General features: G+C 43.2%; 1 protein-coding gene across 6 annotated transcripts in view; it reads left to right on the top strand.

Moving 5' to 3' along the window:
- Nucleotides 1-15,665, top strand: part of Znf236 (zinc finger protein 236) — a 101,935-nt gene that overhangs the window by 24,468 nt on the left and 61,802 nt on the right. For all 6 annotated transcript variants that reach the window (XR_013046208.1, XM_076555630.1, XM_076555628.1 and 3 more), the window contains 2 exons: nucleotides 4,948-5,151; nucleotides 6,052-6,280. Coding sequence is in view for 5 of the 6 variants with exons in the window: in XM_076555630.1 (XP_076411745.1) it covers nucleotides 4,948-5,151; nucleotides 6,052-6,280 (433 nt within the window). In the remaining variant the exon portion in view is untranslated. The remainder of the gene's footprint in view (nucleotides 1-4,947; nucleotides 5,152-6,051; nucleotides 6,281-15,665) is intronic.

Genomic DNA, 15,665 nt, shown 5'->3' with positions numbered 1-15,665 from the left:
TTCATTTTTATGTCTTAATAATATTCTATTGTATGAATAAGCCACATTTTATTTCTCTCCAGTATTTGATAGCTATTTGAGTTGTTTTAACTTTTTTACTATTAGCAACACACTGCTTTAAACCTTCATGTACATGTTTCATAGGTGCACATTTTCAGTAGTTTGAGGTTATATTCCTAAGGGTAGAATTGTTGAGTAACAGAGTAACAATGTTTTGCATTTTGACCAACCACCAGACTGTTTTGCCAAAGTGGCACACCATTTTACAATCTCACCAAATCCTTGTTTTTAAGGCTCTGATTTTTGTACAAAAGCATTCAATCATTCTGTCAGACCAAACCAGGAAAAGTAAGCTATAGTTCAGAGCTGTTCTATTCCATTTACTATGCAAAGCCAATCTTGGCGTTTGCAACTCTCAGCCCTTTTGAGTATTCTTGCAGTGTTCACCTTTTCCTCCACCACTTTTTTTTTCCTTCTTGTTTTCTGGTTTATTTCTATCTATTACAAATGTATAAAAAATCCTCCATCAACACTGCTGATAGCAGCAGAACCTTGAGAAACATACCATTGGTTTGCCTCAGAAAAGGAACACATATTGTACTGTAAAGTTTATAAAATTGGCGCAAAACATTGTAATAATGTTACAATACCAGTTTTAAGAGTTCAGTGACTAATGGGGAGACGATGGGATACATGCAGAACTGTGAGAGCGATCTCACTTAGCCAGCTGTACACGTAGACTGTAAATCTACATTCAGATCATTTCTGAACTAAGACTATCATCTCAGTTTATCTGTTGAGGTCAACCAGGAAACCCTAGAATATACCTTGATTTTTGCAAAAAAACAAAATAGGGGGAGGGGTTTCTTCAGCATTTCAGTCCACGAGTAACAGTATCCTAACAGGCAAAGTGTTCTCTCACTGTCAACATAGAATGAACTGCTGCTGGAGGTCAACTTGGGCTTTAATTTGCATTAGCACTTACATGCATAGTAGTCCAAGTTGTTGACCTCATGACTTTGAAAAGTAACTCTAAAAAAGTAAAATGGCCCTTCTTGGAAGACTAAAGAAAGACATCCAGCCACAGTTGTAAAAAAGTCTCATCAAAACAATATACCCTTTTATGAATTACGCCTCAATTAAAAAAAAAAAAAAGTAGCCCCAAATAAGAAGCAGCTCTGAAAAAGAAAATATAACTTAAGATATTTGAAAAAAACAAGGTGAATACAGGTTCAAACAGTTAAGGTTTTCTAAGTAAGGTTTTTTTTTTTTTTTCTCCTAATTCATGAAAATGAGTCTGTGTAAACTTCAGGGTAATGATACATAGTCTTAATGTGTGGCTTGTCATCTGAACTGTAGAACTGGGAAAATTATCAGTAATTTATGGAATTCAATTCTTGCAGTCAATGCTATTGATGACCATTAAATCTTGTTTATCTTTAATTAAGAGTTAATCTGCTTTGTAGGTAATGTTTCTTATTTTCTCATGTGGCAGTAATAATATCTCCTAAGTCTTTAGGAATATCAAATTCTGCTTTCTAGTACATGTATTTAGAAATGGAATGACTCTAAGTACAGACAGGCAAACTCAAACATGTTACCTAAAAAACACAGTCCCACACAAATGCACATGGGCACACACACATTTTTGTGTGTGTTTTTTCTTAGAATTTTATAACAGATTAATCAGTAACTTCTACCATATTTGACCAGTTGATAATAAATTACAAAATCAAAGCATAGAATGTAGTATCATTAAAGTTGACTAAAAAGTGCAGAAGAATTTTCATTCTATTTTGGGATTTTAAAAATTGAATATTTTAGTATGTCAATAACCAAATAATAGTTTCACCATTTCCTTTGACAGTATGTAAATCAAAAGGTGGTTATACTAAATAATCTGGATAATAACTTGTGTGTGTATGAGAGAGAGGGAGCATGCTACAGAGAGAGGAGAGAGAATGAGTGTGAGAGAGAGAGAGAGAGAGAGAGAGAGAGAGAGAGAGAGAGAGAGAGAGAGAGAGAGCGAGCGAGCGAGCGAGAGCGAGCGCGCGAGCTAGCTGTGTCCACAACAAGATTGTTTCTTTTCTTTTTGGTTTTTCGAGACAGCGTTTCTCTGTGTACTTTTGGTGGCTGTCCTGGATCTCATTCTGTAGACCTGGCTGGCCTCGAACTCATAGAGATCTGCCTGGCTCTGCCTCCTGAATGCTGGGATTAAGGGATGCTCCACTACTGCCCAGCTGGATTGTTTTTTTTTAAACCTCTTTTTTTCTGAAGTGCTCACTTTCTTCTGAAATCCACTCCTGCTGCATCTGATCTGCTTCTTTTTTCTCCCCTCTTCCATCCTTCATGGCTCTTGCCATCTCTGGCAGCCCGTTTCTGTCTCAGAAGACAAAGTTAAGCCAGATTGCCATGCACAGCTGGTGAAGGCTTACTTTGTATGCATGTGACCAAGTGTATTTATTCATCAGGGTTCTTTAGAGGAACAGAACTTACAGAATGAATGTCTGTCTATCTCTCTATCTCTCTATCTCTCTATCTCTCTATCTCTCTATCTCTCTCTCTATCTATCATCTCTCTCTCTCTCTCTCTCTCTCTCTCTCTCTCTCTCTCTCTCTCTCTCTCTTTTCGAGACAGGGTTTCTCTGTGTAGCTTTGCGCCTTTCCTGGAACTCACTTGGTAGCCCAGGCTGGCCTCAAACTCACAGAGATCCGCCTGGCTCTGCCTCCCGAGTGCTGGGATTAAAGGCGTGTGCCGCCGCCACCACCGCCTGGCCCATCTGTCTCTTATCTATCTATCTGTCTGTCTGTCTGTCTATCTATCTATCTATCTATCCTCCATTCATCTATCAATCATCTGTCTATCTATCTAAATCTATCTATCATCTGTCTGTCTGTCTGATCTATCTCTATTGTTCATCCGTCCATCCATCCATCTATCCATCCATCCATCATCCATCCATCCATCCATCATCTATCTATTTATATATCATCTGTCTGTCTGTCTATCATATGTCGTCGTCCCCCCCCCCCAAAGAGAATTTATTAGAATGGCTTACAGGCAGGCTATGGTCCAGCTACTCTAACAATGATTGTCTACCAACAGAAAGTCCAAGAATCCAATAGCTTCACAATCCACAAGGCTGCTGTCTCAGAATCGTCTTCAGTATACCCCAGAATCCTGAAGAGTAGGCTCTAATGCCAGTGAAGGGATGGACTTGCTCGTGAGAGTGAGGACAATCAGGCAAAGAGATCCAGCTGCCTTCCTCCATGTCCTTATATAGTCTGTCCATAGAAGGGCTGGCCCAGATTTAAGGTGGAAATTCACACTTTGAATCCTCTGGATTAAAGGTGGATCTTTCCAACTCAAAAGATTTAATTATGAAAAACATCGCTCACAAGTATGCCCAGCCCTCTTTGGGTTTTACTTAGTTCCAGATGTAGTCAAGTTGACAACCAAGCATGGCCACCACACCAAGGAGCCTGTTTGCTTGTTTTTTTCTTAAGTTTTAATTTTTTGTTTGACTAGTCATTTTCACTCCCCTCCATTCATCTATCTCTTTTATCCTTCTCCCTCCCCAACTAGAACTCTTCTTCTCAACAAGTTCCCTTTACTTTCTGTGTGTGATCAGTGAAGTGTGTGAGACTTGCCTGAGCATGGCTGTGAGTTGATTTACTAGAGCCGTGGCTGCACCACTAAAAGAGCGGCACCACCTCCTTCCACAACTCTGAATTGCTGGTGATCCCCGGGAGGGGTAGGGCCCAGAGGCCCCTCCCTCATCCATAATGAATTGTTGAGGGATCCAGTTTCCGTACCTTTGTGCAGATAACCACAGCTACGTGAGTTCATGAGTGGGAAGGGCTATGTCATTGCCTCTTTTTGGCTACACGTCTCACCATCCTCTGGCTCGGATTCTTTCCATCCCTCTTCCGTGGGATCCCGTTCTTCAGCGTGGTGTCAGAGCACAGAGGACTTTAGTGTGAGGGACTAAATGCCTTAAAAAGCACCCTGAGTCTCGTTAGATAGTTTTTTATCTCCCTCCCTCTCTCTGTCTTTCTCTCTCTCTCTCTAATCTATGTATGTATGTATGTATGTATGTATGTATGTATGTATGTATGTATGTATGTATGTATCTATCTATCTATCTATCTATCTATCTATCTATCTATCTATCTATCTATCTATCTATCATCTATCATCCATTGCCTGAAGGTAAGTTCCTTGTGGTTCTATGGAGGATGGCATGAGATTGTTTATCATCGTTTCAACATCATTTGTCCAGCAGTTTTACAAACACAAGACTAAAACAGAATGTACAGTGACCTCCCAGTATTTTTCTCACTGCCAGTCGCTTTTGTTACTAGTGAACACTGTGTTGCTGGGTTCACTTGCTGTCATTGGTGAGTGACTCGGATACATTGTAACTAACTGTGTAGCTCCCTTTGGTCATCTGCACTCTGTAGGTGCAGAGGAGTCTGTCCGCCTCTGCAGCACCAGGCTTAACTTGCACTGCCCTTAGCCGACTTTGGACCTGGCATCTCAGCTCCTGAGGTCTGGCGGGAATCAGGCTGGCTTTCCCAGACTTTTTTGGCTATAGCATATCAGAAATGTGTTCAATATTTTGTCCACATTGGCCTCCCCCCCTTTCTTTGCCTCCATCCCTGTCTTTCCTTAATGTTATGATTTTTTCATTTACTCAGTCTGTTTTGGTGGATAATGGAAAGGTGAAGGTTGATAGCCTCTACCCCTCACATAAGAACTCTTAGACTGTTGTAGAAGGGTTTATTGAGTGTCTTCTTATAAGAGCTAACGTTGTGCCTCACAGAAATCACTGGGGAATTACATTTCAGCATTGAACTTTAATGCTACTAGAGAGGATGTTCCTTTAATATAGTTTGTGTTTAAATTAGAAGGTGCATTTTTAATGAAAATGTTGCTGTGTTCCAGGCCACGATCTTTCAGACTTTGCCTCTGCAGCAGGTGGAAGCCCAGGTCTCATCAGTCTCTAATCAGCAGAATTCTCAGGCAGTGACTGATGTCATTCAGCAGCTTCTGGAACTGTCTGAGCCGGGGCCGGTAGAGGCACAGCAGTCCCCACAGTCTGGGCGGCAACTGAGTGTGACAGTGGGCATCAACCAGGACATCCTCCAGGTGAAGCATGCTTACCTACTGGGCAAGGCTTTCACGTTTGGGGTCTCAGAGATCAGGGTTTACTAGTGAGCAGCAGAGATGCAAGGAGTGTGGTTTAAAAGTGTGGCCACATTGAAAATGATAGTAGTAAAAAAAATTATGCCTATGTAATCACCAACAGGAGGTGCTGAATTCTAAACAATTTGTTAATCTGTACATTTAAGAAAAATGGAAACTGTTTTTTTAATTCCATAAATGAGCTAACTGGACATGGGTAGGTTCTTTAAAGCTTGTCCTATGTCCATCTATCTCTGTTGAGAGAGTGAAGTGTTTCATTCTTCCTGAGATGCAGGTGTACTAGTTAGATGGTCCTAGGCATGCCTAGTATGGAGGACATGGATGTTGGTGGTGTCATTGATGTGTGAATGAATGGCCCCAGCACTCGGGGAGATGAGGAGGAAGGATGTTGGAGCAGTTTCTCAGTTCTCCCAGCTCTGGGCCAGAGTGTGGCATTCACAGATGTGTTTCCCCCGAGTGAGGCGGCTGTCCTCTTTTCTCTGTACCTTATGATAAGTTGGTTAGGTGTGCCTCAAAGGTGGACCCAAGGTAACTTGTGACTCGAATATGTTAGAGACAGCTCAAGTTGTCTGAGCTAAGATTTCTGAATGTTAGTTAATTGTTTTAATTCCATTAATTTAAGAACTGTAACTACTTATATCACGTTTTGGGTGGGAGTGAGATGTCAGGTATTAGAAGGGATGTCGCAGCCTCCTAGAGTAAAGTCTCTTGGAATTGTAGAACTTATTTCTTGGAGTGGAGTTAGAGTTCTGTGGGTAAAACTTTATGGCATCTTGGGATAGCTTTTGGTAGGCACATATGGGCTGTCGCCTTTTCTAACCTTATAGTTTTGTTCTGTCTCAGCAAGCCTTAGAAAACAGTGGGCTGTCTTCACTTCCAGTTGCAGCACCTCCCAGCGACTGCAGCCATGCTCAGCCGTCCACAGGGTCTCCTCAGAGTCCACATGCCTCTAGTGTCTGTGCTGAGCAAGCTGATTCCATGGATGCTGAGCAGGAAAAGGGACAGGAAAGCCCTGAGAAGATGGATAAGAAAGAGAAAAAAATTATGAAGAAGAAGTCACCGTTTCTCCCTGGTAATTTACATATACTTTTCCTTTCAGATACTTTGATGGTGTTGTGCTTGTGTTAGGAAATGTGCCTCCCACTTTCCTGAAGTGATGTCTTCACATCAGGCTCTGAATCTTCACTATAGTTGCCTGGTGTTGAGAAGTAGAAGAGTGATAACCGCACATTTCTTCATGTCCTCCTGACTCAGAAGGCTACTTCCCTGTGTCCAGTCACAGGGCTGGCTCTCAGAGTGTCTTTGTCTTCTTGCTGTTTCATCTGGGGGCTTTGAGCAACTCCAGATCCATGGCTTCTTCAGTTCTTGCCTTGGCTGCTACTTGCCCTGTGGTCCCTTTATCCCCCAGCCTCCTGGAAGACTCTCCTCATTCTTCACGGGTGCTGCCACTTGACAGCTTCCAGGCCTGTGCCACCTGAACCGCCAGCCTCTCTTACTCCTCGCCGCGGACCCGTTTCCACTGTTCTGTGTCTTCCTTCACCTAGCCCGACCTGTCCTCAGGCTTTCTTGTGCTGTTGTAGACATCCTCGTACTTTACAGTTGGATTCCTGCTATCCCAACCCTGCTTTTAGGGGCCTTTCTGCATAGAGAATGTCTGTCTTTACCCTTCCAGTCACTATAAACTCTGGCTATCTCTCAAGACTGATTTTAGTGTGATGTCTGCATGGAGGCTCTTGAGTGGCTGAGCTCATTCCGATCCCATCTATACAGCATACTACTGGATGGGGTGATGCACGCTGAGGATTGTTGCAATGTCTTTGCTGCACTGCACCTCTGGCCTGGAGTGTGTTTTCTCAGTTGACTGCCCTGGGTTGCATGTTGCTCTTTCACAGCAGCAGGTGTTCACCAAGAGTCCTGTGCTGTACAGACCTCTTCTGTGACCGTAAGTCTTGGGCAACACGGCCATCTCTGTGATGACATGTGAATGGGGAACCCTGGTTTCTCACTCAATCCAACATCACAACAACATTCTTTTGTTCCCTTGATCTGGTCCGTTGCTCCCTGTGAGAGAAATGGGAAGGTGGAATGAAGCCTCTGAATTTCACGGTCTGTGAAGGAAAAAGGAAAGGATAAAAACATTCTTTGTCTACATATGCTTCTAATGAACAGATGCAAATTCAAAGTCCATGGTGTGAGACCTTTTACATGTATTATCATGGCTCTTGTCTAGTTGTTGTGCTAAATTGAAAATATTCTCAGATCTGTCTGCAGGCCACTGAGTGAGGAATAATCTGCATGAGTCCTTTTCCATTGCTGTGACTAAGTTTCTGAGAGAAGCAACTTAATCCGGGCAGGGATTATCTCAGCTTGTGATTTTAGAGAGCAGACGATCGTAGGGAAAGTGTGGCAGCTGGAGTGTGTCATTGCATCGTTTCATGTCAGGAGGCAGAGCGATGGATGCGGGTGCTCAGCTCACTTTCTCTTTCCTCCTTCAGCCTGGCACCCCAGTCTCTGGAATTTTACTACTCACATTCTGCACATTCAGAGTGGGTCTTGCTTTTTCGGTTAGATCTCTCTGGAAACAGGTACACTTACAGGTGTGATTCCACTCCCAGTTAGCTTAATGATGAAAATTAGCCCCCTAGTATCTTTTGTACCCATGAACATGGTTTTCTTCTATTGATGATGTCTTAGTATCTAAAGATCTGGTATATTTTCTATTGGACTTATTCTTTTATCTTGTTCTTTTTGGGGGCATGAATTGTTGTTAGATTGCTTTTCCAGTTATTTGTTGGTATATGGAAAGGTGACTGAGTTACATGTATTGATTGTGAATCCAGCAACTTTTAATGTCTCTTTATTGTGGCAGTTCATTTCTAGATTTTGTGTTTTCTATGTAGACAATTTTTTTAGATTATTCTTATTTACTATTTATTGATATCTATCTATCTATCTATATCTATATCTATTGTGTGTGTGTGTGTGTGTGTGTGTGTGTGTGTGTAGGTCAGGGTATTAACAGCTGAAGGGGTCCAGGGATTGAACTCAGGTCAGACCTGGTGGTAAGTGCCTTTATCCACTGAACCATCTTGCTGGCTCCTTTTAAATTTTTAATTATGTATCAATGTGTATGTCTCTGTGTGGGTTAAGTGCAAGTTAGTGCAGGTGCCAAGGGAGGCTAGAAGTGTCTCATCTCTTTGAGCTGGAGCTACAGGTGGTTGTGAGCCCCATGATGTGGGTCCTGGGTCCTCTGTAAGAGCAATGTGTAGTTCTAGCTGCCCAACCAGCTCTCCAGCTCCCAGGTAGACATTTTTTCCCCCTCAAGATAAGATTTCTCTGTGTAGCCTTGGCTGTCCTGGATTTTGCTCTGTAGACCAGGCTGGCCTCCAACTCATAGACATCTGCCTGCCTCTGCCTCCCAAGTGCTAGGATTAAAGACATGCATTACCACCTCCCAGCCCCATATAGGCATTTTTATTGTGTAAAAGCAATGGCAGTTTTGCAATTCTTTTTTGTTTGTGACATGGGATCCTTGTATAGCCGTGGCTGGTCTGGAACTCATTATGTAGCCCAGACTGCTCTCTAACTTGCTTCTGTTTCCCAGATGCTGGGACTGCAGCCATTATCACTGTATTTGGCTAATTCATTTTGTTGTTGTTGTTGTTTTTGTTACTGTTTTTGAGATAAAGTCCTATATACAGGTTGCTTTTAGGTGAAAGTCCAACTCAGTCTCCTAAGTGCTGGGATTATGGGTGTGCTCATATCTATCATACCTGACTAGTGTTTCTGTTCTTACTATATTGGTTTGTCCTTCTCACATGTGTAGCTGGAGTTTTCTCCAGTCCTGCTTGCTCAGACCCAAGTAAACTCACAGAGGCTTCTATTACTTATAAACTGTGTGGTCGTGGCAGGCTTCTGGCTACCTAGTTCTTCTATCTTAAATTAACCCATTTCTATTAATCTGTACGTTGCCATGTGGCTCATGGCTTACGGGTACTTTACTCTTGCTTCTCATGGCAGCAGCTGGCAGCGGCTCCTGGCTCAGCCTTCCACTTCCCAGAATTCTCCTCTCTCCTTATCCTGCCTACACTATCCTTCCTGCCTGGCTACTAGCCAATTAGCGTTTTATTTATCAATCAATCAGAGCAATACCTTCACAGCATACAGAAAGACATTCCCAGCACACATGGAGCTGTATAGATGTACTGACAGAAGTTTGCTACCTTCTCAGTTTTAAGGGAATGAGTCAGATTTAGGAAATGCTCTTCTATGCTTATTTTGCCAAGTATGTTCTTGGTACTCATGTTGATTATTACCAGCACCCTTTCTTTTTCTTTATTTTGTGATCATATTGTGTTATGTTTACTACAGAGTGTGGTAAATTATAGTCATTGGTTATTATGTGAAACAAATCATGTTGCATTTAGGTTAAAATCCTTCCCTACTCTCTTACCCTGAAGGGAAAGAAATAGGGACTGATAGAGCCAGATATGCTAGGTGCTGGACTCCATCCTTCACCTAACTTCACCCCATCCATTTATTTATTTTTTTAAAATAACACATTGCTAGATTTGATTGGCCTTGTTATTTTAGATTTTCATTTTATTTAATTTTATTAAAGTATAACATTTTCCAGTCTTATGGTTTTTTATATCAGATCTGCTTTAAAGTTCCAGTAAAGAAATTGAGGTGCTAGAATGGTTCTGCCATGTCTCTTGATGCAGAACAGAATCAGTGAGCAAGAAACTCTTTGTTTGTTGGGTGCTTCGTTTAGTAGAAATTATCCACAGTTTATAGATGATTCCAAATGAATACACTGCAGTAAGCCTGAAACAGTGTTAAAAACCCCAGCATTTGAGGGAAACATAGGGAGATCTAGTCCTTATGTCCTCTTTCCCTGGAAGCAGAGCTGGGAATAATTTTTTGAAACTTTATCATGGACTGCTGACACATTTCACAAAGTTAAAGTCGTCTGTAGAGCATCTTTACATTATGCCAGCATCCTTGCTGAGGGTGCTTGGCGTAGCTGAGGCCATGTGTCTGCACAGCTTGGTAAGCCAACATTGGTAGTATCTTCCAGACCAAGGTTTATGGTAAAGGTGCCAGAGAACGTTCACATTTCCCTGGTCCATCGGTGACTCTCCAGAGTTTCTACTGATTGTGAGGGAGAACACCTTTCTGGTATTTGGACATGGACATTTGGCTTCTTTTCGGATGACAGTAATCAGGCCCATGACACTCTCAGCTGCACAGTGAACCACCAAAACTGATTGAGGGAGCACAAAGTAATGTCTTTGCAGTCCCTGTCCTTCCAGTGCTAGTCACAGTACAGCTCAACACTGAGCCAAGGGGTGAGCACCTGTCATCATCATCATCCCTGATGTGTCTTATCCCGCCTTGCTGTGGTTGAGAAGAAGGAGCTGACTCTTCCTTCCATCTTTGAACATGTGACTGATGAGGTGGTTGAGACAGAACTTCTTACCCTAGGTACATACTGTAGGCAAGTCTGTGGGCATTTTCTTAATTAGTGATTGATGGGGGAGGGCCCAGCCCATTGTGGGTGGTGCCATCCCTGGGCTGGTGTCCTGGTTCTATAAGAAAGCAGGCTGAGCAAGCCATGGGGAGCAAGACAGCAAGCAGTACCCCTCCATGACTTCTGCATCAGTTCCTGTCTCCAGGTTCCTGCCCTGTTTGAGTCCCTGCCCTGACTTCCTTCAGTGATGAACTGTGATGTGGAAGCATAAGCCAAATCAACCCTTTCCTCCCCAAGTCACTTTGGCCCTGGTGTTTACTGCAGCAATAGAAACCCTAACCAAGACAGTAAGTAGTCTGGTGTTGAAGGAGCACATTAACTCCATTTCTAAGAATAGCTTTCTTTCTTTAAATATTTTGAAATTTTATTTTAAAGTATATGTGTGTCTGTCTATGGGTATGTGCACATGGGAGCAGGTGCCCGGGGACACCTGAAGGGGTGTCTGAGCCACTGGAGCTGGAGTGCCAGGCATTTTTGTGAGCCACCTGGCAGGGCTGCTGGGAGCTGAACTCTGAAAGAACAGAGTTCTTAATGACTGAGCCTGTCTGCAGCCCTACTGAGAATATCTTTTGTGAACCACACCTGAGACTTGCCAAGAACTCCCGGAGCGATCCATAGAACTTTTAAAAGAGCCATATTTTGTGGTCTGCCTCCTCTTGGGGGCTTTGCTGGGTCATCTGGCATATTTTATAGCCTGGTTGAGACAGTCTGTCAGAGATGCCATGTGTTCATCTTGTGTCAGCAACAACTTTTCTACCAGAATTTAAAGCTGCTCTGTTGCTAAGCAGCGGACTCCTTCTTGGTGCCTCCGCTGTCTCATAACGTCTCACTGTCTGTAATTAGCACCCCACTGTCTCACCTAAATAAACAGGTGACCATCACTTACCTCAGTAGAGGAAATGTTAGTTGTTTGTGTTCAGAGCATCCTCAAGGATGCATTGCTGAGTTTCCTGAGAGTGGATACATCTGGAAACCAGAAATTATCTCTGCTGAGACCGATCCAAGAAAGCTGTTGGTGCTTGTAGGATACGTTGAGGTTCAATTCTGAAGTTTTCCATATCTGGCAAGAGTTAATTTTAAAATTTTGATTTTCATTTTTGTATATGTGTATTTGTATAAATATATGTCATGTGTGTGGAGGTACCTGTAGAGGCCAGAAGAGGGCAACTCCCCTGGAGCTGGAATTACAGGTGGTTATGAGCTGCCTGGTGTGGATGCTAGGATTTGAACTCAGGTCCTCTGCCAGAGCAGGAAGCTCTTTTAACTGCTGAGCTGTCTTGCCAGCTCTTCTAACAAGAGTGTCTGCATATTTGTGATAGAAGCTGACAGTGACCCTACACAAGCCCGAGTTCTACCCTTTGGAGTACCACCCATTGGACCATCCTCTGAAAGCCCTGCCCTATAAGGTATTGCACACACATTAGCAGGCTCACTGTTACAGTTCAGCTGCCACAAATCATGAAGTCTGTTCCTGGAACCTGTAGGATTGAGAACTTGGCAAGCAGTAGCAGGCAGCAATACCTGAAGCAAAAGTAAGCCGGTTTTAACAGTGATATCAGCCATTCTTATAGTCCACAAACATGGCTTCATCTTCAGCATCGTTTGAAAGGTGAATCGTTTCTCATTAGTTTCTTCATGGTAGCCAATGTGCTTACATCTCCATTGACTTTTTGCTGGTATAGGGTGCTTTGAAATACCAAGATTCCCATAGCAAGAATTGCCCCATGTTAAGAGCAAGATCATCATGAATTAGCCACTGCAATGTCAGGACCACTTTTGTTTCAGCAGCTCCAAGTGCGTCTTAAGCACTCTTGATATCCAGTCCACATCAGTGAATCCAGCTGACTATTGGTGACTGTCCTTCTGCACTTGTGAGCCTGAAACATCTGGCCAGGAGGGCGACATCTTTCTGGTGAGTGCTGGCAAACCAAACACGCTCAAGTACTTGATTCAAAGACTGGACTAGTTTCACTTGGTTAGTAGAGTCCAGTTTTATTTTCAGACAGACCATCGCATGCATCTCCCATGGAAACTCTGTTGACCCGTGGCGTAGCAATGCTGTTCTTGCTTTGAAAGCTGAAAGCCTTTAATGTGTTATGTGGTCTGGAACTTCAGCATGTGGTTGCCAGGTGTCTGGGAGAATCCCTTGATACTCTAGATAAGCCCAACATTTTATCTGAGGTAGTTAATCTTGATTGTCAACTTAGTTGGATCTAGAGTTGTCTTTGGAGATTAGAAAGCACCTCTCTGGGTGTGTCTTTGAGAATATTTCCAGAAAGGATTAACTAGAGGCAAGACCCATTGAATGTGGGTGGCACCATCTCATAGGCCCAGATAAAATCAAAGTGGGGGGAGCGGAGTGGGGGGTGGGCCTTATTTGCACGGGCGTTCTGGATGGGAGCTCTTCTGTTCTGCTTTGCCTGCCTTACATGGTGGACTGACACTTGTGAAACTACTGGGTAAATAAATACTGTTTGAAGTGGTTTGTGTCAGGTATTTTGACACAGGGCTGGGAAGGTAACTAACACTGACACACTATTGTCTTCTTTTGTTTTTTGCTTTTTGGTTTTTCGAGACAGGGTTCTCTGTGCCCTGGCTATCCTGGAACTCACTTAGTAGACCAGGCTGTCTTTAAACTCACAGAGCCCCATCTGCCTCTGCCTCCCAAGTGCTGAGATTAAAGGCGTGCGCCACCACTCCATACTGTCGTAATTTGTGATGGGAATTTTCTCATTATACAAAGTCTACTTCTGACACCACAGAAAACCCAGGCAGTTTCCCCGTCACCCTGCTTTCTCACCCCTTTGCACTGCCGGGACTGACGAACGGGGAGAACCCACCTTGTCCTCTCGTCTCCTTTTGTTCTCTGCTGTGGCTGCTGCTCATGTTGGAGATGGAGTTGGCTGGACCATGTTCCCAGGTGTTGTCTCCTGGGAAAGCTGTTTGATGAGTGAGGAAGACAGGAAGGTCTTGGCATCCAGTACCTGCTACAGGGTCCAGTAGGAGAGAGCCACTTCCCCGCTAGAGAAGTTCCTGAGCTCTCTTCTTCCCTTGGAGTTAGTCACTGTGAGTTCAGGTACCCATCTTAGCACTTCTAATGTTTCCTCCTGAAGACCTGCCCTCCTGGAGATAGCTGTCACCTCAAGGGACTTTTTGATTCCTTTGGAGCTTGGTGTGGTGTTTGACATGGGAAGCTGGGAGAACAGGAGAACAGACCTCTTTGAGGTAGCTGCACTAGGGCTCCAGGACTACAGGGGTCTTTATCTGAACCCTGAGTCAATCAGTTAACACTTCGCATGCCAGCTTGTCAGCTTTCTTATCTGTGTTGGGGTGACCGATTGCACAGACAGGAGAGAATCGAGTGCGAAAGTCTGTGTAACGTGGGTGGCATGGTGTCTAACACATGAGTAACAGAACTCCGAGAGTACACATGGCTAGTGTCTAGAAAGGAGGAACTTGGTCACATCATACCTCAGAAGATGCAAATGACCTAGGAAGGGTGGGGAAGCAGTTCTTCCTTTTGTGAAGAAAGGTGCAGTTTGTGTACTTTGCTTTCCAGGTTACTTTTACCACATGATAAGAATGTCCTGGTTATATGCCTGAATAGAATTTAGTTTTATGGGTGTTTCTCTGTTTATTTGACCTGATGACTATTCACTAAGTGGATGTGATTATTTATCTTGTGCTCACACAACATTGCAGCAGATGTTTATAGCTCATGTTAATTTACCTTCAGGTTACATTTCTAGAAGTAGCAAAGGTTTCAAAGAATAAATTCTATGAACATTTTTGTTAATCTTATTCATTTCTATTTTTGTGTGTGAACATTCTTAAAAGGTTTTAGTTTGAAAGAATTCTAGTCTTAGCAGAAAGGTTTAGAGCACAAAGGATTCCCTATACCATTCATCCAGATTCTCCAGAACGAATTTTCCAAGTGATTCGGGGTACACCCTTTCCCTGTAAATACTTTGATGCACATTCCTTAAAGGAAAGGATGTCTTCCTGTGTAACTATACATAACAGTCAATGAACATCAGGACATTACATCTGACTAGTAATATTACTCAATCTACAGATCTTATTCAGGGTTCACTCTTTGTCAGAAGGTGCATGGTACATGCATTCTGTTGTTGTTTTCTGCTCTTAAAACCTCCCCTCCCCTTCCCTTCCCCTCCCCCATCCCTTCCCCTCCCCCACCCCTTCCCTTCCCCTCCCCCACCCCTTCCCTTCCCCTCCCCCACCACTTCCCTCCCCCTCCCCCATCCCTTCCCCTCCCCTCCCCCATCCCTTCCCCCATCCCCTTCCCTTCCCCTCCCCTATCCTCTCCCCCTCCCCCTCCCCTCCCCTCCCCTATCCTCTCCCCCTCCCCCTCCCCTCCCCTCCCCTATCCTCTCCCCCTCCCCCTCCCCTCCCCCATGCTAAAGTTACAGGCGTGACCACCTCAGTTGGCCATTTTGTACAGAACCCTGAAAGTTTGATCTGTACTGACAGGTCACTTTGACTAGGTTGGATGGATTTATTTGAAATACTGGTTTCTTAACAGTGTTCTAAAGAGATTGTTACTAAATTTTAGGACTGATAGGCTAAAAACGGCACATTATTGTAGTTTCAATTTACATTTTCTTTTAGGGAACAAGGTGAGAGTACCACCCTGCATGATAAGAAGCACCTGCATTTTTATGTTGCATTAATTCTTGTACTTTTGTATTCGTTTATTATTGTTTAATTCCTGGTCCTTTAAAAAGTATAGTATTTTCTTATCCATTCTTCCTAGTTAGCCTTTTTTGTCTGTGTGGGAGAAACGTTTCATGTTTGTGAAGCTACGGTTTTCAAACATGTTCTGTATTTCGGGCTTTGTGACATTTATCCTTCAACAATGTGACAGAAACATGGCTTTCTCTTTAAATTTTAAATTTTATTTGTT

Source organism: Peromyscus maniculatus, chromosome 19 (genome assembly GCF_049852395.1).
Source record: "Peromyscus maniculatus bairdii isolate BWxNUB_F1_BW_parent chromosome 19, HU_Pman_BW_mat_3.1, whole genome shotgun sequence".
Classification (NCBI taxonomy): domain Eukaryota; kingdom Metazoa; phylum Chordata; class Mammalia; order Rodentia; family Cricetidae; genus Peromyscus; species Peromyscus maniculatus.
Note: the sequence above shows the minus strand (reverse complement) of the source record. Positions and strands in the feature narration are given on the sequence as shown.